This window comes from Pygoscelis adeliae, unplaced genomic scaffold, assembly GCF_000699105.1.
Source record: "Pygoscelis adeliae isolate BGI_AS28 unplaced genomic scaffold, ASM69910v1 Scaffold179, whole genome shotgun sequence".
NCBI classification, from domain to species: domain Eukaryota; kingdom Metazoa; phylum Chordata; class Aves; order Sphenisciformes; family Spheniscidae; genus Pygoscelis; species Pygoscelis adeliae.
Window position 1 is genome coordinate 1,166,739 of NW_008825612.1, and position 26,391 is coordinate 1,193,129.

The 26,391-nt window shown below is 44.0% G+C and overlaps 1 protein-coding gene across 1 annotated transcript in view; it reads right to left on the minus strand.

Annotated features, from left to right (window-relative positions):
* Positions 1–11,425: 11,425 nt before the first annotated feature.
* Positions 11,426–26,391, minus strand: part of RHOJ (ras homolog family member J) — a 55,397-nt gene continuing 40,431 nt past the window's right edge. Inside the window, exons 2-5 of the mRNA XM_009332730.1 lie at positions 20,165–20,223; positions 14,475–14,639; positions 13,075–13,170; positions 11,426–11,885 (exon numbers count right to left, since the gene is read on the minus strand). Of these exons, the coding sequence (XP_009331005.1) occupies positions 11,739–11,885; positions 13,075–13,170; positions 14,475–14,639; positions 20,165–20,223 (467 nt within the window). The 3' untranslated portion in view covers positions 11,426–11,738. The remainder of the gene's footprint in view (positions 11,886–13,074; positions 13,171–14,474; positions 14,640–20,164; positions 20,224–26,391) is intronic.

The following is a 26,391-nucleotide window of genomic DNA, read 5'->3' on the forward strand; positions in this document are numbered from 1 at the left end:
CAGTAGTTCTTACACTACTAGGTCCTTATTCTGTTGAATTCCTACCAATTTTGATGCTTGCTATCAGGTCTTTTGGCTTTCGCATCCTTTATGCTGCAGCTGGGATGTTACGTCCTGCTCAGAATCTGCAGGCAGTCAAAATAGCCCACACATTTCAGAGCATGAGAAGCCCCTTCCCAGGCCACCTTCATCTCCTTGGGGGCATTTTAATGCTCCTTAAAGCCACAGGTTTAAATTTCATTTTCCCAACTGTCCAAAGCAGTTAAACAGCCCTTCTGTCTTTGGTGCATAAGTTTGTAAGGAGTGTTTGTCACAGAGGCTGTCACGTCTTACGTATTCTCTCTCCCATGAAAACCCCTACTGCTTTCTGTAGCACGTTGGTTGTCCCCTTCACCTCGACACTGACCACCAGCACCAGAAAAAAATCCTCACAGACGGCAACGTGGAGCTCCTAAAACTGTCATTTGCCACTGCACATTTAATCTGGCATGACGTTCACTACGTAAAAACAAGGGAAAGAAATTTTGCTCTACATGTACAAGGGGAACTTGACTTCCCTGGGAGAATTGTATTTGCAAAGCAGGGAGCAAAGCGTGGCCAGAGAGAAGCTCCTTCACAAAGCCTCGGTGTTGAACCATTCACAGCTCTGCAGCCCCAGGTTGAAATACCTGCTGCAGTGAAAGGCTTTCTGTAAGAAGGGAGATGGCTGCATCTACCTGCTCAGAAAGGAGAAGGCGCAGATATGGAGAAGGCATGATTATACAGTTTGGGAACTGTACTTGGCTCTTGGCTCTGCCACAAACATGTCAGGTGAGCAGGGGCAAATCAGTGGATTTCTTTGTGCCTCAGTTTCCCTTCTGGACGCTGGGAGTGATGATACAGCTGATTTTTTTCTTCCCGGTGTGTTTTGGAGCATATAGGCTGTAAGGTCCCTTGTGATGTATCTGTATCCTGCACAGCACTCAATTTCTCAGGTTTGTTGTCGCTCTTTTAACCTAAACAGCAATAGGCACAGTCCTGCAGTGCTTTGATCTTTGACAATACTTTCCTGTGATATGACGGCTGCAAAAGTCCACTGGGTCTTGAAATTCAGCTTCCCTTGCTCCTGCGCTGTAGTTGGTGTGCCCAGCCAGACTGACCATGTCAGAAATCAGTACATTTTACCCCATCTTCAAACCTGAGTTACAGTGAGAGGGAGGGCAGGAAGCCTTCTTGGACGTGCGTTTCCTGCATTGACTGGATTTCTCTTTTGGGGACGGGACAGGCAGCTCCCTCCTGCTCTCATTGTACTCGCATGAAAACATCGGAACCGCCGCCCTGGGTCGGAGCAAGGGGCTGTCTCGCCCAATATCCTGCCGCTGACAGTAGCCAGCAGCAGATCCTCAGGGAAATGTGAAAGCATCAGGGCTGTACAGGGGTATCCTTCCCTGGCTATATCCACCCAGCTTTAGCAGGCAGCAGTTTAGGAATTTTCTGCTCTGGAGGATGCATTCAGCACCTTGTTATTAACCCCAGAAGCGTGGGTCCCTCCACGCTGCTTCTTCCCGGACAAAGTCTGGCCGTGGAAAGTCTGGTGACTAATACCAGCTTCCTCCAGGGGCAGGTAAATCAAATATATTCCAGGCCACATGCTGTGCCCTCTTGAATTGTCCTGGCTCCTCTGGGGACGTATCCATTTATAGCAGCCAGGGATTTGGGCTGCAGTGCCTTTTTATTAGGAATAGACCTTGCCACCCTTTGTCTTTGCTCTGCGAGTGAGTGCCCCAGGCAGGGGCTGATTAAGCCTGCTGAGGTTCATAAGCTGCAGGAACATGAAAAGAGCCTTTCTCTGGTGAAACTTGCTTTAGCCCAATCAGGATTAGGGATGTTGTTCAGGAATGGTGGGATTTATAGTCTTAATTTGAAGACCAGACTAGCTGGTCAATGGGATTGCTTCTGGTCTTGAAACCAATGGTAATGAAAAGCTGGGTAAAAAAGGCACAATCTTTTTTTTTTTTTTTTTTTTTTTTTTTTTTTTTAAACAAGATCCACATCTCCGCACTGAATTCCTGGAAGACTGGAGCCAGTCATATTCTTGATTCCAGTCCAGCATTTAAGGGTTGTCTTTCCTCATGTAACTTCTTCAGCCCTTTAAGCATTTCACTTTCCCACCTGACTCTCCCTGTCCTGTCTGCTGGACCGAAGGTTACACAGCTCATCATCTTCCTTGCCATCAGTAAGGGTTTGTTGAAGGGTTTTGTTATCCGTGTGTTAGGTTTGTCAGGGAGTAACAAACTCCCCTCAAAACTCCTAGCGCTCGGGCTAATGCTTCTCCTAGCTGCTTTACCAAGAGAGATCCAGTGCCTGCTGGGCTGCTGCAAGCTGCCTTCTCTCCAAAACACTTTAAATATTCACTCAAGGGAGGAAAAAAATCCTCTTATGATGCTGTGATATCGCAGTGGAGACCACAGGCAGTAATGCCAAGGACGCTTATTAAAATAAAAAAAAGAAGTTCTATCTGAAAGAGCAACCAACCAACCGCCTTAATATTGGTGGAAGATGGGAGACTAAATATCTCCAGGCCTGTCACTGAGGGATACCCTGGGACCAGAGTGAGCCGAAGGCTGAGTGCCAGCAGGGAGCCAGACCTGCAGGTCCCACATCCCCACCTTCCCATGTTTCCAGGCTGCGGAGAATTTGGTTAAGCAGCAGTTTTCCAAGAGGAACATGCCTGAGATGAGCAAAACTCTACGGTTTCACCTCCTGTTTGACTTTCTGCAGGTGACACTGGAAGGTGCAGGCAGTTCCAGGACCAGCCAAAAGCAGCCCTATATGTTAGTATGTGTTTTTCCTACCTGAAATGTCCTGCGAGCTATATGTGATTAACATCTGGGAAAATAAACACAGCACCACACTCTCAAAATGATGCTGTGTCAAAATACTTAGTAATACATTTATTTTGTTAAAATAAACTATGTACAATAGATGATATTAATGTGCAGTTACAATATACAATAATTACATGTTTAAAAGAGGATAAGCAAAAGAGTACAGAATCATGTGCTGTAAATAGGAAACTAATACTGTTTACATGATTTTTAAACTATGCAAAACATAATTGCTGGAAAACGGAATTTCCTTGGTTTGAAATTTTATTGCTTTGACATGAATTCTGAAGGTTTGGCTAATCTTTGAAAAAAGATATACCACTCAAAAGTCAGACATAATGTTTTAGTACTCATCCTTTGGTTTTACCAGCCCCATACTCCAGCGATATTGCACACAGCAACTTTTAAGAGCGAGAAATTCAGTTGCTCACATCAAGTAAAGTAAATGACTCTTTTTCTTAACTTGCTAAGAACTGACTGATGATGTGTTAGGTCCTGAGTTGTGCTGAGGTCATTACACCTGCTTCACAAACTCAATTAGAATAACTTGTTGCACTGTTACTTTTAAGTATTGCTGAAGTACTATGCAAAAAGAAAGGAAAGAAATTTTCTTGTCTTTGTGTTCTCAGGGGAGCAGAGAATCTCTTTGCAGCGAAATGCTTGTATTTGACAAGTGCATCAACATCGTAACAGGTTAAACTGGATTCAGTTATCCTTGCACTCGAGGACAGTTCAGGTCCATCTCCCTGCTCCTCTCTGCAGCCTTCTTTGAAGCCCTCCCAGTCTCAAGGTGCTGCTGAGCCCCGGGTACCCTGGTGTGACTCCACAGAGGCACCTCTGAGCCCTTTCGCCAGGTTCGTGCCATACTTGCAGGGGCAGCATGGACACCATGTTACGCCTTGCTCTGTAGCATTTCCCACCTGGCAACCTGGGCTCACCACCTTAGATCACTTCTGCTCATGAGTGAAGAAGACTTTGCCAGTGTCTTTCCCCTCTCACATAGCTTTGTGTCATTGCTTATTAATGAATTAATATTTACAAGTTTGGAGAAAGTTTGGGCTCATTTACTCCATACTGACAAGGCAGTTCAGTGCCTGCCGGTTCTGTAATGCAGTTAGAGCAGCTGCCTATTTTGGGGAAAAGTGTTGGGAGAGACGATATGACAGTCATACTATGGATATGGCTTACACCCAAACTACTTTGACAGACATCAGACAAAAATTTCTACATGTTAACAGTACAAATAACTGTTGTGTTGGAAGATCTGGAAACTGTAGACTGGTGACAACTGTTTACTCTGAATTCATTAACCTCCGATCAAAGTCAAAATTCACCAGAGTTGATATCAACGAGAGCTCAAACTGATCTTTGGCAAAACCAAATGCAAAATTAAATCTGGCATCCTGAATGGAATGAGATGAAATTAAATGACAGCAATGAGCGCCGTGTCAAACTCAGCAAAGATACCCATTTGTCTTGAATATTACACTGTTAATGTAATCATTTTCATCTTTAGCCTCAGTAGTGGTTGAAATGAGGAGTTAGAAATCCAGTCTCCAAAGCTCAAGCTAAAGATCAGATCAGCAAAGTCTCCAGATGCCTAACTTCTTTTGGGAGTCCACAATCAGCAGCCAAAAGGTATAAAAGATTCTTGGACCTGGCTCAGTGTATCTGTATGCTCAAAGCTTGGTCAGCCACAATAAAGGGCAGAAAAGGAGGAAACGTAAAGACTCTCAAATGCTTTCCACATTAGTCATGTGTGGACCCCATTGAAATTTCCCATTGTCTTCATGAGAATTGAAATGAAGCCAACGTACAGCATCTTTGAAAATCCCACCCTAAAATTATAGTTAGAAGAAGCAGCCAAACACTGCATTACGGTCTGCACATTCTGGAAGGGGTGGGGATCATGCTCAAAGTTATTTTTGTTAACGTATTTTCAAAGTTAAAGAGATTTTTCACCATTGACAGCGATTCATATGATTTTTGCTTGTTGCTCTGTGATATATGGGTTTGTGAGATCATTTTCCTCTTACAGTGAGGTCCTGACTCTTTTTGGTGTTCTGGTGGGGTTCCTGGAACTGCCCAGGAAAAATAGATTCTTGTTCACATGTTTCTGAAAGCTTTAACTGAAACAAAGAAAAGAGAATTTGAAGATTTTTTTTTTTTTCATCCTAGTTATGGGCGTCCCCTTAACATCTTAAAATGAAATTTAAGTTTTAGGATCAAACTGACTAACTGTGGCTCTTGGCCCTGATTTTGCATCTCTCCCCAAAAGTGGAAGTGTAGATGCTATTCTATTGCATTCATTACTTCTAATTGGTGTTTTTGTCCCAACTTTTCAATGCAAAAATATATCTATTTGTGTTTTGTTTAGATAGGTGAGGACAGCTGAGATCACAAGCCACTACCGAAATCAGCGGGAGGCTTCTTCCTGCTTTCAGAGGGTCTTTATTCACTAAGAGGAAAATAAACATTTATAGTAGAGATTTGTCTTCATTTTTACGTAGAGCCCAAATGTGTCTAGAAGTTATCTGACGTAGGTCACTCCATGCTCACCTCCTGTCACAGCAGATGCTCCTCCAGTCCTATAGACTTGTGAACCAAGAAAATGTTCTGTTATTTCCAGATTTGTTTTTTTTACATAGGATAAAACACATTACAAATCCTCTTCAGGGAAAAGGAAAATACAGGGAGAATGGCATGTGCAGCCAGATTCCTGCATTCTACCTGTTTATTGAACAAATGGTCTCTGGGCCAACATGAGCATATGTTGATTGCTTTGCTGGAAAAGACAAATGTGCTCTTAAACAAGCCTGGCCTGAGACAGATTGATGCCGTTGCAATTTATTTTTAATCCAGATGAAGTTTCAGTATGGTGAATCAGGAGGTATTTACTATGCCACTTGGGGAAAAAAGTTACAGAAAAGGTTATGGACTGTAAGCAAGCTATGTAAGCAAACGGGCATCTTTCATGTCTGAATTAGAGGGACATTTTTGCAAGGACATGGCAGCTTGCATGCTGAAAATACATCTGCTAGATACATATCATAAGTGTAATTGGCCACTGTATCACTTGCTGTGTATGAGGTTGGGTGTGATGAGGGGAGGCAGCAATAGAAACTGTGCGCAAGAATTTTTGCAACCTTTTCCAAGCTCCTGTAAAGCTCAGTTCTCAAATTGGGTCTCTGGAGTCTTGGGACAATATCTTGGATGGGATCTTGACAGCTTGCTGTCGATGGGAAGTAAAGCCCATGCATCCTTGTCAACAGACAGTCACCGGTAGTGAAATCTTTGTTCCCTGTTGCTCTCTGTTTGCTACAGTGATTTTCCCACCCTTGGGGTGGGTTTTTAGCCACTTGCCTAGAGTTGCGTTGCAGTGATTTTTTCTGGGGGAGTCCTGTTTGGTTTGTGCAGCAGCATGTCCAAGGCTTGTCTCCTTTCTCAACTCATTTCTTGGTTCTTCTGTACCACGCTTCCTTAGAGATGGCAGATACTGGACAGATTGTGGTACTGAGCATGACAGAACACCAGGTGATTTGAACAGTGTGTGGGGAATGGGAAATCACTGCTTTTTGGGAGACACAGGCCACCAACTCTAGAGCAGCTAGAAAAGATTTTGTTATACGTTAATTACAAGGGCAGGTCACCAATGGCCATATTCAGCCTCCCTCATTTACATGAGCGGTATCATTGGGATTGAATGAGACGAAGGAGTTGGAGACAATTCCTTGTGAAGTAGGATGCTCTTCAGTATGAAAAAGACTGCCAAAATCTAGCCCCTTAGTAAAAGTATTTGGAATAACTTTATTGCATATTAAGATGCAGCGCTATATTTAATCCTGTATTTATTTTGAACTGAAGTGGTGCTTTGAAAGAGAAAAAAGGTGAGAAATATCATTGACAGCTGCTGAAATGATTGTTTTGATTGCCACGCTGGACTTGGAGTGAACTCTGCAGTTCCCACCAGCAAGAAGATGATTTACGTCAGGACCAGCGCGTGTGGAAGTCGAGGGAAAGATTCACATCATGCCTAATTCAAGGCAATGCGAGGCAAGAGCTTGTAGTTGCTTGTTCTTCATAAGCTACATACTACTGTAACGGTAGATATTTACAGGGCAGAGAGAGAAGGTCTGGGAGCGTTTGGCACGTAGGACAACCAGGGGGAGCTCATCTTGAGAACTGCTCTCCACCACTCCTGGAGGATATAAGTACATGGGACTTACACCCGTTTGAACAAATGCTCCTGGATGGACCTGCGTGGGGTTAGAGCCTTGTTTCTGCATTCTCCCAACTTTTCTGAGCTCTGGGAGGCACAGGACAAACTGTGGAAGTCTTTGTGGGACCTCCTTCAGGTCATGCTGGAAGTGGTGATGTAGCACAGGATTGCCCCAGTTCCACTGGCCTTGGTCCTGTTCAGTGCTCTGAAGGGCAGAGGCATCTGTAGGTTGTTTTAATGTGATAACAACTCTCTAATGTCTTGAGATACCTCTCTAATACCTAATATCTCTAATATCTCCTTGCAGGAGTTTGCATGAAAAGCCTTTTGGAACTCTGAAACTCAACTTCAGGTTAACAACTCCTGGTAGAACATTAAGGTTTCAGAAGACGCCAAAGGAGATGGGTTTTACAGGATCTAGCAGATTTCTTGTAAGTTGTGAGTGCTTTTGAAATGATAGGAGACTAATAGCAAAGGCAGCTCTGCCAGGAAAGGTTTTGACATCAGTTGCATTAAGAGGACGTTGTCAAATAGGTTCTTGGGATGGTTTATAGCCTTTATGACTCTCCTAACCGTGTTCCTTTGAAGGTGAAATTGGGGTCTGATTTCTAGCTCATCTTACAGTGAGAAAACCCATCTCCTTTCACCTGGCAATCCTTTATTGCTTTTCTTTTCTTGTTACTAATGGTGCTTGAAAATAACTCGAAGTTTGTATCTGTTGCCTTATGCCTGTGCTTGCACTGTGTCTGGTGTTTTGATATTTCTGAAAATAAGCTTTGCTGCCTGTTCGCACACCATCTGTTGGCTTTTAGAAAAGGTATTAGGTATGACTTGCCAGATAGTCAATGAGTCTCCTTACATCTGCCTACAATCCCTTTCTAAAGCCTATTGGCCTGTGCTATTCCTGCCTCCCCAATATAATAGTGTAACAGGGCAGATCCTTGAGTAAGTAAGTGCCACATTGCATGGATAAGTGTGTGTACATAACCTAACACAGGAATAATGTTTATGGGACCTGCATTAACCATGGCTATTTTTAAAACATTTATTTTTGTTGGAAGAGAAACTAAAACCAAATGGAGTGCAGAGGCCATTTCTCAGTGGATTGTGACCACCCTCCCTCCCTTGCAGCTCCCAGATGTGAGATTTTGGTCACGATCAGCTTGAAAAACTTGAAATTTTACTGCCTGACAAACTTGATGTGCTTGGTTTTGGAAGTGCAAATAAAACCCTAGTTAGTCTTAACATTTTTTGTATGCATATTAATACTTTCCTATCTGCTTTTGCTGCTATGCAATGATTTGTGCAGGGTGCTGCAGTTTAATACATTAGGACAGTAGCATTTTAGCTTCTACATCACCATATGTTTTTTAGTTAATTTTCCTCAAACGACTGCAGTTACGTTAATGCTACAACTTCCTGTTTGATTTTTGATTTTATATGCCTATCCTATGCCATCCCATTAGTATTAATAGACACCCCTGATAGTCAGTGGCACACAAAAATATCATTTGATCATTTGTGGCTTTCTCTGATGCATGCCGGGAATGCTATATTAGTGGTTGAGTCACCATCCCTGGAAGTATTTAAAAGGCGGGTAGATGAGGCGCTTAGGGACATGGTTTAGTGGGCATGGTGTTGTTGGGTTGATGGTTGGACTCGATGATCTTGGAGGTCTCTTCCAACCTTTAATGATTCTATGATTCTATATGTTTTTTAGTTAATTTTCCTCAAACGACTGCAGTTACGTTAATGCTACAACTTCCTGTTTGATTTTTGATTTTATATGCCTATCCTATGCCATCCCATTAGTATTAATAGACACCCCTGATAGTCAGTGGCACACAAAAATATCATTTGATCATTTGTGGCTTTCTCTGATGCATGCCGGGAATGCTATATTGCACTTTTCCAGTGTGCTCATTATTTTATGATAAGCTCAGCTGTCAGTCTGGATTTCTATTTCCTCTGTATTTTGTGAAGCTCTAAGAATATCTGGCAGCTCCAGCCTGAGTGTTTGCATTGCGCTTCAGCTAAAACAGACTTCACTTACTTTAACCAGAGACTTGTATAGAGGCTAGCGCTCTACAGGAACCTACATGAGCTAAAACAAAGTAATCATCCTGTTTTATTTCCACTGAAGTAAATGGCAGCACAGTGAAACTCTAATTTTCCCTGAAATCTGTTGAAAGCTTTTTTTTTTCCGTTTCAGTGGACTTCTAGTCATGTTGTAAGCCAACAAACATTACCTAAATATTTATTTATTTATTTAATCCACTCCTAGTTTTCCTCATATTCCCCTAATATGTCTTTACGTGTTATAGTTCAGCTGATTGCCAGTGTCCCAGCTGCGCGAATACTCAACTGCTATGCATGGGGACGGCAACACAGCCTCTGCGGCACGACATGAACTCCTTCACCGGGCTTCAGCGCTGCCCTCGCTCTGAGCTGTGCTTTATCAGCCAGTCCATTTGAAACAAATGGCTGGGACATAATAAAACCAACTATAAAATACGCACAAAGAATGCTAGCAGTGAGAAAATCTTTCTTTTGTCTGTCTTTGATTTAACACAGCTCTGTTTTCATCCACGCTTGTGTGCAGTGGGAAAGAGATGGTGAGTGACAGCCTGCTGGGTAACAGTAACAAGGCATTTGCCTCGAATTTGATCATGTTTGTCAGAGAGAACTGTTGATTTCTACCTGGAAATGTTTTGGGGTGTCAGATCTGGTTTCTGTAGGTGTGTCCATGGTAATTAGAATTTGTGCTAAGGGAGGAGCTTGGATCCATAAGCCTCAATGACTGCAAGACTGGGCACTGCATCATGCTTGTTCCCTTCTCTGCACCAACGGTGCAGTTCCTGTGGTCCTGTTGAAGTCGCTAATTGCTCCGAGTAACACCGGGACTATATTTCACCACTAACCGTGAGAATTCTTCTGGTTGCATGTGTGTACTCAGCCATGCTACGGTGCTTCTGGAGAGGAGCAGGCTGGCAGTCCCCTGGGGTGGGGTGTGTGTGGGGGTGCAGGGCATGTGTCCCTGGGCTGGGAGCGTGCACTGCTGTTACTTGCTTACTCCTAGCACTTCTGGAAATGCTTATTACAGACACTGCTTTTGCAAGGAGTTACATCAGAGGTCTTGAAATCTATATTTGCTGGCACTGTGGTTTTCTGCTTGGGGAATGAAATCCATAACAAGACAGTCTCATGCATTGCCAGGGTACCCGAAGGCAGACACAAGTAACAAGACACCCTTCGAGTTCACCTCTGAGCATCTGTATTGCTGTGATGTGCAAAAGTACAGGCTCCCTGGAGAGGCTTTAGTGAAAAGGCACACTTTCTTCAACAGCAAAGAGAGCTAACAGGCAGCTTGCCTTCCCTTAAGGTCTGGACTTCCCTTCTCTGTGCTATCGGCTGCAGCCCATCGTCTGCGACTCGTGTGAAAGATCACTCCTGAGGACTGCAGCCATGCTGCAACTTAAACAGCACTCACAGTAATGAAGACGGAAAAACGGGAGCAAAGAAAGAAGTAATGGACGGGAGGAGGGAGACTACAATATATCAACATGTTTACAACTCCACTTTGATGAGTGTTTTTACATGAGATACTCCGTTAAAAAAAAAAAAATCTTAAGGCAATCGGATCACCTTAGAGCACTTGAAGTCAGGATGACCTTTGGCTTTTTGTTTTTTGCTATTTTCATCTGCTGGGTGAGATGTAGAAATCCAGCTGATCTATAAGGTAAATTTTCAGTTGCCATGGCAATGTGTCTCGTTCATGTTCTCAGTTTGGAAAAGAGATTGTTCCACGCTGCTATTTCATGTCTAGGGTAAAATTCTTTGGTGGCAGAATTTCTTTGTTTCAGTACATTAATGCTACAACTCTGTTCTTCCTTTCCCAGCTTATGGAAACATGGCTCAGCCTGAACATTCCCCTGTTAAAATACAGTTATTTGCATTTTTTTGTTGTAAGAACATTCCTTAAGTCTGGAGGTAAATGTTGATCCATTTTGATAACTTGGGTGCAGCAACATACTGACGCTGTGAAGTTTCACCGTTAAGTGAAAACCAACTAGAATCACTCCACCTTTGCTTCCATGTAGTTTGAACAAACTAAAGTATATCCTGAACTAGCGAGTCTTATAAAAGAAAAGTAATTTAAAAGTACATCCTACCTATAGTGTATATCTTACATATTCGATTTCTACAGATCTCCATGTGCTTTCAGTCAATTCAGATTCAATTCCTAAGTACTGCAAATACCTAATTTTGATCAATTCTTGCTTAAGGCCACAAATGGAGTTTCTCTCATTTCTTACACCACCCTTAGTTCTCTGTTTTTCCACACACCACCTTCACCTTATTCCTAAGGTGGAAAGTCAAGCAGGAGCAGGCGTCCTGGTTTCTGTTGGCTCAGTGCAGTCTGCAGTAGTGGGACAGGCTGCATACAACTCTGGAGGATTAGGAAAGCACATAGACATGAGTTGGCCTAGTGTGATACAGCTTGGAGGTTTCACAGAACGGAGGGCTCCTATATTTGGGTAGGAAGGACCCCTTTCTGGTCATGTTCCCCATTTCAGTTGCATGTGACCTTCGTTGCCTTTCTAACCTGCTTGGTTTCATTGAACTCATCTCGTTTTTCTTTCAAAGTGACTTCACACAAGGGTGCAGCAGCTGTGGCACTTTGCACAACGCTTCTTCTTCTTCTTGGGGTGGAAAATGGTCAGGATTGCCTCATCAAAGACAGTCTTAAGGCCTTTCTGCGTGAGGGCTGAGCACTCCAGATAGCACTGTGCTCCGATCTGAAAGAGAGAAAACGTGAGTACCCGCTGTTGGGAGAGACAGAGCGACCCTGTTCCACCATCCCTCTACGTGCATATGCGTCCAGCCACAGAGGGAAGCCCAGTCCTTTAGAAGGGCGGTCAGGTCATTGCTCCATTTTGTATCTGGCTGCCTATGGGACTAAGGGCCAAGCTCAGGTGGTCATCCTGACCGAGGGAGCAGGGGTGAGCATCAACACCAGTATCTCTATGGGGAGCAGGAATTCCCTGCAGGACCCTCCACAGAGAGAGGGAGGCTGCACCCGTGTTCGAGTGCTGGACCAGCAGCTTGGGCTCTGTGCCACTGAGGGGTTTCAAGGAGATGCCAGGTCATTAGCTGAGCCCCTTCATATGCTTGGCTCTTTTCCCCTGACCTGTCACCCCCGTGTCCCGTCTCCTGCAACGCCAGGGAGCTGCTACCTGGGGGAGGGCTTCCAGCTGGTTTCTGGGAACTGGGAAGCATCATATTGAGATGGGAGTCTCCTGGGGGTGCTGGTATGACACAAACACACACAGTGGCCCGGGAAAGCAGCCTCAGCTTATTCAGCAATCTTGTTGCTTATTCAGCTTATTCTGCTAATGGATGCTCTCACTGGCCTTTGAGGGCCAGGGCCTGTAACAGCATCTGCAGCATATAAGGTGGAAATGGCTGGGGTCCAGGTGCCTGCATTTCAGGACTTGGGGAGGGCTTTTATCCCCCTACCTTCCTGGGAGAAAGGTGCAATAGCACAGAAACCTTGGGACCTCCTTCTCTGTTGCTTGAAGTGCAATGGATAAATGAGAATCAAGTTGTCTGTGCTTTTGTGAGGGGTAGGGACGAGTTTGGCAGGAGGTGACTGTAGAGAGGGGTTTGCCACTTGCACCTCCTGACAGAAGCCTGAACAAGAAACACTTCACTTAGGTAAAGTAGACAGTAAAATCTCTTTTGCTGCCCATTTGCCACCTGCTTCCCTGTGTACCTCGCTGCTTTGCTTAGAGCTCGATTGAGTATCGCAGCAGAACAGCAGGCTCGGGAGCCGCAATCTGTGTCTGGGTCCAGCCTGTTTGAACAGAGACTTTGATCTCTGGCTAGGACCAACCAATGTGCCCAGGAGGAGTTCACCTTGAACGAAACAAACCCAATGGAAAGCTGTGATCAATCGATTTCAAGGGACCTCAGAAAAACTATTACCTCCTTTGCGAGCTTCACTCCGTGCTCATAGGTGAGTGGTTTCTCCTTCATGTAAAGCAGCCGAGCCAAAGTTTTGGGGTCATCCCGGAGATCAATCTAGTAGAAAATGCACAAACCCTGTGCTCAGTACTGCCTTGCTGTAGTTCTTGAGACAGATATTCATAGCTTTACAAACCCACGGTCATGTTCTTACATAAGGGCATCTGTCCTCCTCACCTCAGATGATACTTCAGAAATGAATTGCACATGTATTTTCCTTTTTTTCTTTTTTTTTTCTTTTTTTTCTGTTTAACACGAATTAGTTCTCCTTGGCAGGTTATCAGACCACAGCTCAGATAGCTGCGGTACAGTAAAGATAACAGTTCTCAATGGCTCTCACAATGCATCTTGGAAAGTGTCGATGGAAGCCTGAGCCACATTGGAAGGGGAGGCTGCTGCGACCCTGCACTGCATCACCCAAAAACCACCCTGACAGGCATGACAGACGCAGCTCAGTCTGACTGACTCGAAACAAAATCCTTTATTTCCATGGAAAACATCAAAGTGAAGCATTCTGGCATTTCAAACCCATCCATTTTCAGAGTGTGCGATCCAAAGGGTAATACTTTTATTTTAAAGCGTGTGTTTTAGTTTATTCCAGTGTGGAAAACAAAGCCAGTGTTTGAACAATTAGACTTTCCTATGGCATGAAGATTTTGGTTTTGATCAGAATTTGATCTGTTTCTCTAACTTGGCTTAGGTTACTGTCCAGTGTTCAGGCATTTTCCAGACGGTCGTATCCCTACTTCTCACAGTCTCTAGCCACTCTGTCTTGGAAGCAAACCCATATGTAAGGCATTTTTATTTGATTGATAGATTCATAGATTTTAAGGCAAAAATAAAGTGGTTTGATCATTTAGCCTAACATCCACTGTAACACAAGGAGGATGGTGAGTCACTAATTGCAGTGTTGATGTAAAAGCATGAAGGGAGGTTGTCCTTCCCATGTCCCTAAGTCAGTCATTTGGTTAATTATTCCCATTCTTAAAATTTAGTTTGAAGTTTAGCTTCTGCTTCTAACCACAGACTTTGATGAGTTTTTTTCCCCTCACTAAAGGCCTGTCAGAAATCTTTTCTCCCTATAGGTATTTATGCCTTGATACCACATTAATATTCATTTGAATAAAAAATGGGATGAGTTTTGCCAGTTGTGACTAGCATGATGGGACATCTGCATGTTTGCTTCCATTCCCAGTCCCTGAGTTTTCCTCCAACGGGCAAGTCTGGCTGCATTTCACATAAGAAGTTAAATAGGAAACCTTTGCAGAGAGCTCAGCCTCCAGCCACCCCTGGGGTGGAGTAGGAGCCCCCTCGCTCTGAAGACCCCCATGATGGCTGGTGGTGCCCCAGAGGAGCGTTACCTGTGTTCCTATGAGGACGTAAGGCACGTTGGGCATGCAGACTTTCAGCTCGGGCACCCACTCCTCCTGGACGTTGTGGTACGAGGCAGGGTTCACCACCGAGAAGCAGATCAAGAACACGTCCGTGTTGGGGTAGGACAGGGGTCTCAGCTGGTTGTAGTCCTCCTGCCAGCGGGAAACCAGCAAGTGTGTTATATGGTGGGCGATAACTGCAACTGGGGGCATCACATTGGCTCTTGATGAACTGCTCAACACTGTCCCTCCTTGCTCATGCACGCTCATAATCTCTAGGGAGCTGCTGAGCAGAGTCATGTCTCGTGGGCCAGGGCTGCTGTTTTGTCAGCATCTTTACCCAAAAGAGCTAACACATTTTGTTTGTGTGTGTATTATCCGTGGTGATGCTGGTGTAGAGGGTAATGTTAAACAGCGGTCATCCCTGGTGGTGTAATAAAAATTGATCTTGAGGCTGCATGCACTGGCCTCAGCCCTCCGGCAACGTGATACCATCCTGGGAAGTATTATTTGACTGTCACCGCTAGCTAATATTTGCTGATGACACACATCTTTAGGGACTTTTCTGTGGATATTATGGGCTTTCTATTCCCCAGTAGGCATTATAGACATGACCATAGACAACAAATATGGGTCTCCGGGCTATTTGGTGCCATCGCAGTCATGTATGGTACGCAGCAATGTGTCAGTCAGCAGAAGACACTCATCTTGAAAGCACAAAGCGGATCAAGTCCAACCTGCAGTGGCTGAGTAAGTCACTGGGGGTGATTTAGTGTTTCCACAGGCCCTGGACTGGAGAAGGAGAGATGTCTTCTCTTTGTGCTAGTTGTTGAAGAGGGTGAATTTTCAAACAGCTCAAAGCGCAACTGCATCATGTCATGAGCTGGCTTTGATAGCTGAGTTTCAAGAAAGAATTTGGGTCTGTTTTCAGGCTTGAGATGTTGAGGGCGAGCAGAGGTTTTGCAAGCCACGTGAAAGAGAGAGACTGGCTCTTTCTGATAGTGAGAGTGTATGTAGCTGTGTCTGGTTGGTACTTTTTAATGAAACCTGTTAAAAAATTTCAGTACAATGAAACAGATGCTTTTAGAGGGGATACACCTGCTCTGAAGACTTTTTTGGGGGGTCCAGAATTAAAAAAAGGGGAAAGGAACACAACGTTGGAATGTGGGGAATGATAATACACGTTGCTGTCAAGCCTGGCTGAGACCTAGGTCTTTAGGTTACAGTTTCTGCATTCTGGGCAAGCCTCAAATCTCTGCAGTATGGTCTTTTTGGTTATAATTACTTGAAACTTCAACTGGTGCAGTTCTGCTTTGTAAATACTGAAATAGTTAATAACTCAGTGAAAATGGAAAAAAAAAAAAAAAGGTATCCAGGCACTGTTGCTCAGACTTGAGAACATTTATTTGAGGTAGGGAAAACCCACATTAGGGGCAGGAGCAATGCAACTGCTGTCTGTCCTGCAGGAGAAACTGATGCAGGACTATATCACTGTGTGCTCGGATTAGAGGGTGTCTTAATTCAGTCTTGCTTCTGTCTTGCTTTGGTTGGGTCAACAAATGAGAGGGCTTAATTATGAGTTGAGATTGGTAAATCTTCTTTCTGAAGTCTTTTGTTCACTGAGTATGCAGTGATAAGATGACCCAGACTACTTCTGAATCTACACTAGTTTCTGAAAAATACTAATGGATGATGTAAAAACAGTCTGCTCCAACCTTTTCTAAACAAAAAACCTTAATTATTTATTCTGAAAGGAATTTTAATTTCAAATTTAGCTCTGTCTCATTAAAAAGAAGTTTAAAGAAAGATCCTAAACCACAAACAAAATGTTTTGTTTTGTCGAACTGAATGTTCATTGTCCCAAACCCACTTCAACAGGAAGAGTAAATTTCCAGTTACCACCTCCAGCCTCACAGCCACAGTATTTGGGGTAAAGCCAGAGTATTTGTCAACTGACTTGTGTCTTTCCAGTATCATAGAAAGTATTGATCTGAAGAAGGATTTACGTGACAAGAGGAGGTGTTTGGACATACCAGCCCAAGAAAGAACGTGGATTCTCCACGTTCAAAGAATGGCAGGAAAGAAAACTCAGAGACGTTTGTGGGAACATCAGCGATACAGGCAATGAAGAAGCAAAGTCATTGGGAGGAGATTTATGTGAGGCTCTGGAGATGACACCTAGCTCTCACAGATGAGTTACTAGAGGCAAAGTGGATGCCAACATGATGGGAGCAAAGGAGCAATAGCATTATAGAGACAGCCGAGATTTATGTGGATGCTGTGGGTAAGGGAGGCCTGGCCTGATGCCTGCCTGATTATGGGATGTTATTTTAACCGAGAACATCAAACCTGATGACTTCTCCAAGATTATGCCACAGTCAACATGGGCTGATACTAGGTGTTTGGCAAAGGCATTTTCTGTATTTTCGGTTTAATTGCTGCAAATCATCCTCCTAAAGCACCCACGCGGTGGCAGCAAGCCCTCAAGGAAATGTGATTTTGGATTTTTGGAAAGAAATTGGCTAAATATAACTGGTTTCAATATTCCAGACATGCATATTTAGAGGGGCTAGAACTTACTGTTCCATTAAAATTACAAACTAAAAGCCGCGAGCGCTCTGCCTGGCAGTGACAGCCACAGGAGTGTGCATTTCATTTTATTTTGCTTGTTCCTTCGGAGCCTCTAGAAAATCCTTTTTCAGGAGGAGCGTTCCCGATTTGTGTTAGCAGCACAGAGCATTATGTAAACCGTAAGGAGGGACAGCCAAGCATCATGTCGCAGAAGTCTTGTCACCTGTCAGGGCACACGGGAGCTTGCACGCATGTGTTAAAGCACAAGCACAAATGTCGTAGGTAAGAGTCGAGCAGAGCTCCCATATTTCCCTGTCTTTGCGGGCTGGCAGGAACCTCCAGACCACATCAGACAAGGACCCTGTCTCTGTTCATACCTGCTCTCTAGGAGAAGGCTATAAAACCTTGCAATGGACCGTTGTGGGATATGGTACGTCAGGATCATTTCTCATTCAGAGACAGTTGGTTGTTGAAGTCAAGCAAATAAATAGAGTAAAAAAGGGACTGGACATTTGCACGGGTATGGGACATATCCAGAGGTGCTGCAGCTAGTGACAGTGGTGTTTGGGAAGGGACATGAGTCCTCATGGGGTTGGGCTGTAGCTGATCATTAATTTGTTTCCCTGGCTCATGCTTGCATTTTGCTGCCTGTTATTTAGGGAGTGCAAGGCTTCCCAGTTGCACTGCCTGGCCACTGGTTTGGCATGGAAATGCCAGCACCAGACCTGGCCTTGCTGAATTACATGCCTATGACTTGCCGGGGCCGAGAGGCATCAACTGGCATTGCTTCCTCCCTGCTATCTCACCGCCAGCAGCTTTGCAGCGCTTGGGCCCAGAAAGTACAGCAAAACTTGCTTTTTCTATGTTGCTGCCATGCTGATCTCATGTACGCTCCCTGTCATGTCAGCCCGTTAAAGCACTCTGCACCTGAGTCCAGCCTGGGGAAAAAAGACCGCTGTTTTTTTCCTTCTAGGACTGTTTGTGCCAGGAATGCAGAAAACCAGATACCCCAGATCTGGGGTCTCTGCCAGCTATCCCTTCAGGCTGACAGAGGGTCCTGCTGCAGGACTACATTTTCCAATTGTTATGTCATTAGGATATATTTTATAGCGCTGTAATGTCAAGCTATTTTTGGCTATGACTTCACACCAATGCCTTTGCAAAGCCACAGAACACAAGGAGAAGGAGGGAGGAAACAACCCAGATGACCTGTTGTTATAGCTTGAGCATGTGGGAAGCATCACCCTAGCAGCCTCCGCGGAGTTACAATCTAGTCATCAAGAAGCGATTCGTGCTCTGAGTTTTGACTAGATGGCCACGTCCTCTGGACCAAGGTCTGAAAGGGAAATGAGGCTGACGAGTTAGAAATGGTGCTTGGAGGCAGGTGGTGCTCCGGCTAGTTTGAAGCAGGAGATGGCAAAATGATTGTGGAGGAACGGATGGAGGGCTGAAGTTTGTCAGACAGGTTAGTGTTTCTTCTGGCTCAGGACGACAAATAAGAGGATGTGTTGCTGAGGAAATGGGTGGCAGGTGGAACCATCAGCTCTACAAAACAAGTAGAAATATTAAGGCACTGGGTAAAATCTGACTGAGAACTGAATATAACTCCAGTCTCGTTTGCAAAGGCTTGCAGTGCTGCTGGATTGTGACAGACACGCTCCGAGCTCTGTGTTTGTGAGCACAGAATAGAAAATTGGACATGCATTGAATATGGGACAAGGACTTGGGTCATATTTTGGGACTGGCTTTTGGATCGTCTGTTTGCATCATGTAAATAGAAAGGATGGGTGGACTGTAAGTGACATCAAGCTAGCTATGAAGTGACCGTTGCTTCATACAGACATGTGATAGGAATAAAATGAAAAAAAGAGAAACCCAAAGCATAAAAGCCCCAGTGCTGCTGAGTGCAAGTTTTTCTGGAAGTGACAATCTGTCCTGATGTATTTTTTGACCTCTCTGCATATTGCTGCAAAGAATATTCTGTAATAAGTGGCCTTCTGCAGACAGGAGTGTCTCCTTCTGCATTGTTTATGCATTTCATAGCAGTCAGTCATGGCCAAAAAAAAGCACAGCCAAGAAGTGCTCCTGAAAGCAAAGCCCTGCATCCAGGGCTGCTGGGTCCCACAGAGTGAAGCAGGCTCCCAAATCTGCTTTCCTCTCCTGCTGCCTCCAGTGACAGCACGTCCTCGGCTGCCCAGTGCCAGCTCTGACCTGAGGAGCTGGTGGATGTGGGTTCCAGCCCTCCCAGGCTGGGAGAGACCTGGGACCTGCTCCCTCTCCTCTCAGCAGGTGATTTTCTGCAAAGTTGCTGTGCAGATGGTGGTCCTTTCTTTATTCTGCCAGTTGCTGGCATTTGGAGGCAGGAGAGGGAAATTTCACCATGAAAGTGTGTTCCTCCCTGTACCCTTTTCTACCCTTCTGCTGGCAGAGCAAGGCAGTGATAAATACTTTCTCCTCCTCTCCAGGGGGTGAAATCAGCCCACAGACCAGAGCTCTTCGGCAAACTTTTAGTGCAAGCACACTGTATCAGAACGTGGACAGTGGAAAGAGTACAAGCATTATATATGTAAGTAAGCATGAGGCACAGACCCTTTTGTAATGGACACCCTTGTCCTGGGAGAAGGATGCAGGGATGGGTGCCAATCTGGCTGGGTTACCACTTAAAAAGTCAATAGCTGGTGACCGGTAAGCTGGTGCTGTATTATATTAGTTTTCTGATCTTGGAAATGGGAATTCTTCTCTGTATCTTCAATGCCACCATGTGGTAAATGTAAGAAAACACTGACTTTATATGAAACTTCATATCTGCAGTAGGAGGTGGATATATGGGAGGCTGAACAGCCTGATCAGGCTTCAGTTTTTTGCCTAGACAAAAAGCAGTCTTAGGGATGAGTGTATTTGTGTGTGTTTTATTGTTGAACCAGAATGAAATGTCTACATAGAAAACAAAAAGGAGAAGGTCAGCAGTTCAACCATTATGACTCACAACTGATTGTTAATATTTGTATAAAAACCCCCACAAACAGCATGAACAACAAACACCAGTATAAGGTAGTAACAAACAAACCATGGCAAAGGAAACTTGTAAATGTTTTGCAGTAATTTACCTGCCCTGCAGTGTCATAAAGTCCCAGTAAGTGTTGTTGTCCTCCCACAGTCACAGTTACTGGAAGAGAGAAACAAGAGATGTTTATGCACAAGCCAGTGGCCTCATTTTTATGTGTTTTAATCCTAAAATGCCAATACACCCCTGTGCTAGACACATACCTTACAATATGCATCCTAAACCAAGCACACAGATTCAACCCAAACTGAAGGCAATCTAAAGTCACAACAGAAGCAAATGCTTTATGCTAAGCTCTTATTTCTTCACAGACAGATGAGCTGCACACATTGCTGCTATCAGGGACCCAGAGAGCAGTGGGCATTTGCTTCTGTCTCTGCAGCCACCAGCAGACCCCCATGAGGTTCTAGGACTTGAAAACACAGGATTCCTGCCTCCCAGCCGTGAGCGTTGAGGTAGGTTTGTCATGCATCATTGACAGGGTTTTTTTATTATTTTATTTGTTCCAGGCTGTGAAACAATGAAGCATTCAGGAGAGGTTGATGTTTGGTGGGTCTCAGTGGAGGTGCGCTGCCTCTTGGGCAACCTGTCCTGCCCCATGTCATGCAATCACAGGTGGCAGTGCTTAACACATGGGGCTGTGTGGTGGATGCTTTGAAGGACGGGGAGAAAGAGGAGCACTAATATTTGCAGGGATGTTGAACAGATTCTGTTGCAAACGAAGGAAAGCATGGCTTAGTTTTTTGATCACACTCGACATGTTTACTCCTTTAGTAGAATTCACTTTGAACTTCATTTTGAGCCCAGTGACATTGATGAAAATGTTTTCTCATTGCCTTTGGATGAACCCCATTATTAGCTGATCTCTGTAATCAGTGTTATTTTGTACAAAGGATAAGATCTGTGTTAATGACATTTAGTTAACCAGTTAATCTGCTTAAATCATTACCACTCAACTGAAAAGAAAGGGGGGGAATCCAGTTCCACCCATTAGTCAACAGGAAGACTTTAAACATTCATCAAGAAAGTTGCTCAAAATAACGGTATCCTTGCAGCCCATGGACTACTACTTTTTTTAAGCACGAGGGCAAACGGCTGGTATGAACATAGAGCTATGGCTGGGGGGGAGGCTAGCACTGGTGCCTGTCGGCCAATAACAACTTGCAATTCAGGAGGGCTGGGAAAGATTAATAGTTACTTTTGGCAAAGAGGAGGCTTGAAAACATCACACAGGTTCTTACTGGTTTTTTTTAAAGTGATAAGACTTTTGTAGGAGAAAAGCACCTACCAGCATATAGAAGTTAATAGCTCCTGCAGTGGGGAACAATGTCCTGTTTGAAATCTCTTAGACTTGAAGTCTCTGTCAGTGTGGCTGGACAGACTGATTATTCAGCAGCTTTACTTGCTTGCAAAGCGACACGGTAATTTTGCTAGCTTATAAACAGAACAAAACTGACATCCTGAAAGTACAAAGGCTCAGTGAGGACCAGACTTGCTGATGAGAGCAGGACGGGCCGCGCACACCCGCTGCTGGGGCTGCCTTGTGATGTGCAGGGGAAAGAGGAGATGGGAAAGGGGCTGAGAGCCTTCCTCCCACTCCTCAGTCCAGGAGATAGCTCGTACACAGTGCAGCTCCCAGGGGAACTCAAAATGGGGCTAGCTGTTAAGCATGGATGTCCATGGGTGGAAGAGTCCAGGGAAGAGCTACCAGGGTGGGGAGATGGGTACCAACGCAGACAGGAGACAGTCCAGACGCCCTATCCCCTTCCTTCAACCTGACTTGAATAAACTAATTTGAATGAAACCTCCCCAGAGCCCTGGTTTTCAGCTTTTTGTGGTATAGGGGGTCTCAAAATGTCCCAGTAGAGGTATGAACTGTATAAGTCTACTGACAATACACTTGCTTTTCTTAGCTCCCTTCTCAGAAGCAGTGGGGGCCACAGGTGGTCCTGCACAGCTCACCGGAGGCAGCCGGCAGGTGTGAGGTTTTTTCCAGTTGCAGCCTTGCCCAGCCTTCAACCTGCCCGTACGCCAAGAAGTGCAGGAGCCAGACCTGTTCTGTTGATTTTACTCTGCTCAAGGACCGACTGTGGGAAGATGTACCCTTCAGCTGAAGGCAATTTTCCATCTGTGATGCATTAGCCATGCAGTGCTCAGCTGGCCAAGGTGGTGTTTGGGACTGCACGTGAGCATGAGTCGCACTGTCAGTCCTTGGCAGTGGAATTCGTATCGGAGTCTGCAGAGCACCTCCAAAGCAGGATGCTTATATGGCAACTGTGTGGCAATAGGGCGCATGGAGGTGCAAATGATGTAATGTGTACGACGAATACGAAGAGACATTTGCCTATGTCAGTACTGACATAGTTATCCAGCTTTGCCTCTCATGCTGGCTAACCCTGAGCGCAGGCAAGCTGAGCTGGGCCCTGCTTGCAAAAGATCAGCTCAGGTATTCAGTGTTTTAAAAACTTAAAAGTCACACTGAAATTTACTCTGTTCAGGCTCAGGCTGCTGTGAAGCTTTGCTGGCCCATCCCTTGGTGGCATCTGACTGACAGAGGTACACTGGCAAAAAGCCCTGGTACAGATACAAATTGCTGTCTTGTTCCAGTAGTTAATATGGTTTGGAGATCAGCTGTTCGGATAGAGGTCCAGTCCGCCTCCGCTGCGCTATGCTTTGCCAGAAGGATATGCTGCAACAGCTCCTGAGCTATTAGCTGTGCTCTGTGGTCCATGAAGTCACGGTCGATGTTTTGCAACAGGTCTGTGGAGCCACACGCTGAATAGTTATTGATAGTTTGTACAGTTCAGTTTGGCTCTTGGTGACCTCTGGGAAATGCTGACAGGGAGTAAAGAGCTGGTGGTGTCCTACCTTTACTCTTCACATACAGAAGGGCTAAGAAATGCAAGGGCTTTTGGAAAAATACACCCTGAGTCTACCCAGCTTGCACATCACATCTTAATTCTCCTTACGGCATCCTGCCTCTCATGGGTCCTGCTGTGAATTTCTGCATGGCACCAGCCTTTTTTTCTTTTCCTTTTCCTTTTCCTTTTCCTTTTCCTTTTCCTTTTCCTTTTCCTTTTTCTTCTTTTCCTTTTTCTCCTTTTCCTTTTCCTTTTCCTTTTCCTTTTCCTTTTTCTTCTTTTCCTTTTTCTTCTTCTTTTCTCTTTTCTTTTCTTTTCTTTTCTTTTCTTTTCTTTTCTTTTCTTTTCTTTTCTTTTCTTTTCTTTTCTTTTCTTTTTTCTTTTCTTTTTCTTTTTCTTTTTCTTTTTTTTGCTTTTCCTTTTGCTTTTGCTTTTTTTTTCTTTTGCTTTTGCTTTTGCTTTTTTTTTCTTTTGCTTTTGCTTTTGCTTTTTTTTTCTTTTGCTTTTGCTTTTGCTTTTTTTTTCTTTTGCTTTTGCTTTTGCTTTTTTTTTCTTTTGCTTTTGCTTTTGCTTTTTTTTTCTTTTGCTTTTGCTTTTGCTTTTTTTTTCTTTTGCTTTTGCTTTTGCTTTTTTTTTCTTTTGCTTTTGCTTTTTTTTTCTTTTGCTTTTGCTTTTGCTTTTGCTTTTGCTTTTGCTTTTTTCTTTTTCTTTTGCTTTTGCTTTTTCTTTTTCTTTTGCTTTTGCTTTCTTTTTTTCTTTTTCTTTTTCTTTCTTTTTTTTCTTTTTCTTTTTCTTTCTTTTTTTTTCCCCCATCAAACTTTGTATTTTCTTTCTTCTTGTCGATTGTTCTAAACTATCTCATTATCAGAAGATATCCTTCCTGTTCACATCACCTCTCTAAGTTTACAGCTACCATCCCAGCAAAACTGTTTTGTTGGTTAAACTTCAGCAACAGGCAAACTGCTGTCTTTGGATTCCTGGCTCTGAATGCAGCAGGGACCAAATGGCTCACACTGACTATTCAAATAATCACTGTGTCTTGAAACAGCAACGTCTAGATTAATGTATTGGTGCTGAAATTTCCACCACACTTTTATGCAGGCAAAACAGATGTCAAAATAAAATGGTTTTTGCCTGTGAAAACATCATGGTTATTTTTATACTAAAAGTTCATCAGTCCGCCTCTGTCAGGCAAAAGGCTGTTCAGCGTGTCCACTTGGTAAGTCGTATTTGTGAGCTGAGATTGCTCTGCTAGATTTGTAGGCCTTACTTTTGGCTTTATCTCAGTTTACTTTTACTTACCTTCTTACTATCTTTTCCTGTTCTCTCAGTGGCCAAGCCTATGGGAAGCCAATGCGGAATTCCTTCCCAGTCACCGGGGGTAATGCAGGCTCCTTTACGGGCTTGTGAACTCGGCTTTATGAGCCGTCTTGAAGTAACAAGATAAATACGAACTCTCCTTGCCATTTACTGGCCATATTGATATATTGACTAAGCACTGAAACGGCATGGCCTTTAACACCAAGTGCAGTGGGGACTGCAATAAAATGTGGCTGAATACTCGCCCAGTCCTGGCTCTCATTTGGCTCCAGTCTGGGTTGCGTCAGACTATGTGACGGGGCAGATGTTTTCCTCTTTTTACTGGGTGGTTTTAACCAACTGCAGGATGTATAAAACACCGCTTTTAAAATGTTAGTTAGATCATAACTAAGCTGGGTATTGCTTGCTAGAGTTTCAGTAACCATTTGGGTCGTATCCAGGGCTTTGTCGCAGGTCTGTGTGCCTGGGGTTTTTCCTAGTGGGCTTCAACACAGAGTTCTGAAACGTGCTGTCCTGCTTCAAAGCCACAGCAGAAAGGCAAGGTGCTAGATGGAGTTATTGTGTGGGCTGGATCTGGGGTGTGGACCATGAACAGGTCTGAGCTGGGAGCTCTGTTTATAAATAAGTGATTAGTTTGTGTTCCTGGGGACAATATGACAATTTTTGTTGATATTCTTGTTGCCCAGGTTGCCCCAGATCCACCCATCAATGATCAGTCTTTGGCAAACTCTTCCTCCATTGTATTTCATTTGCTTGCAGCAAAGGCCTGGTGACTTTGTGGGACTGAATTTTCCCTTGGAAGAACCCTTCAGCCACACAACAGCAACATTCACAGTCTGCACTGACAGAAAGGGGATGTAAATTGTCTGCTGCCCTCCGAGAATCTCTTGTCCTTGATTAATAGTGCAAAGCAACACGTAAGTCTCTGGTATGACACCAAACTAGGATGCAATAAGCTCAGATGCGCTCAGCTGTTGTACAGGAGAGTGGATGTGCACATCACGGAATTTTTCCATGCCTGTGAAGAAGTGCTTGCAGAACCAAGTGACTGTGAAACCGCTAGCCAGAATATACGCAATAGCTTAGGCAATGTCTAATGTGATACCACATGGGAGAAGTCATCTATTTATTTTAGTGCCTTCCCGCCAATAAATTAAGGTCCAGCTGTTTTGGAGAGAGATGCCAGGAGCATGACAGCAAGCAGAGGTGGTAGCACCTGCCTGGATGGAAAGGCTTTCTCATTTTTTTGGGCAAATTAGTCTGTGTCAAGCCTCAAACTCTCACAAGGGCCATCTTCTGCCCTTGTCAGCAAGCTCTGACTATTGTTTGTGCATTTGTCTGTTCACTATGATTATATGTACCAGATGCATGCTACTTAACACAGACTAACGGCCCCCAGTATCAGAACAACTGCAATTCTGGTTGACCTGCTGGCAGTAGAAATGCCCAAGTCTGTTTCTTTTCCAGCTGGGAAAGAGGGTAAAATCAGAAGATGGACAAAAGAGCAGTTTTTGGTCAGCTGCAGTGGAGTTTAGATGGAAGTTTTGGGTTCTTACTGTTTTAAGGGATTAACTTGACCAAATTTTTCATTTCTAGATAGAAAGCTCTTTACATGTGTGCCTTATAGCTTTCCTTTCACTTCCAAAGGTGCTTGTTCATACAGGCCTCACTCAAGAGGGAGCAATGCTGTTTTAAACTCCTGGCTTCAGCTTGTGCCCAGTTTCACAATGCTACTTCAAACCAAAATTCTTTGCTCCTGCATGTATTTGTCGGGTGAAGCTCTACATGAAACTATAACTAGTTCTGATCAGTGCTAAATACAGATCTGATACTAAGGAGGGAGGATAGCAATGAGAAATAAAACAAGCAACATTTTTGTCTTTAAAATACATTGCGCGCACACACACACGCGTTTTATATATAAAATACACATATGTATGTATTTTTCCAGTTTCTAGTTGAACAAAACTTTCAGTTGTAGAGTGAAATATTTTGTCTCAACTTGGGGCGGCCTAATCATGCCCAGGACATTTGGAAAGGAGAAGAATTCAAATTCAAAAAGGAACATAGACCTTATTGGCAAAATAAG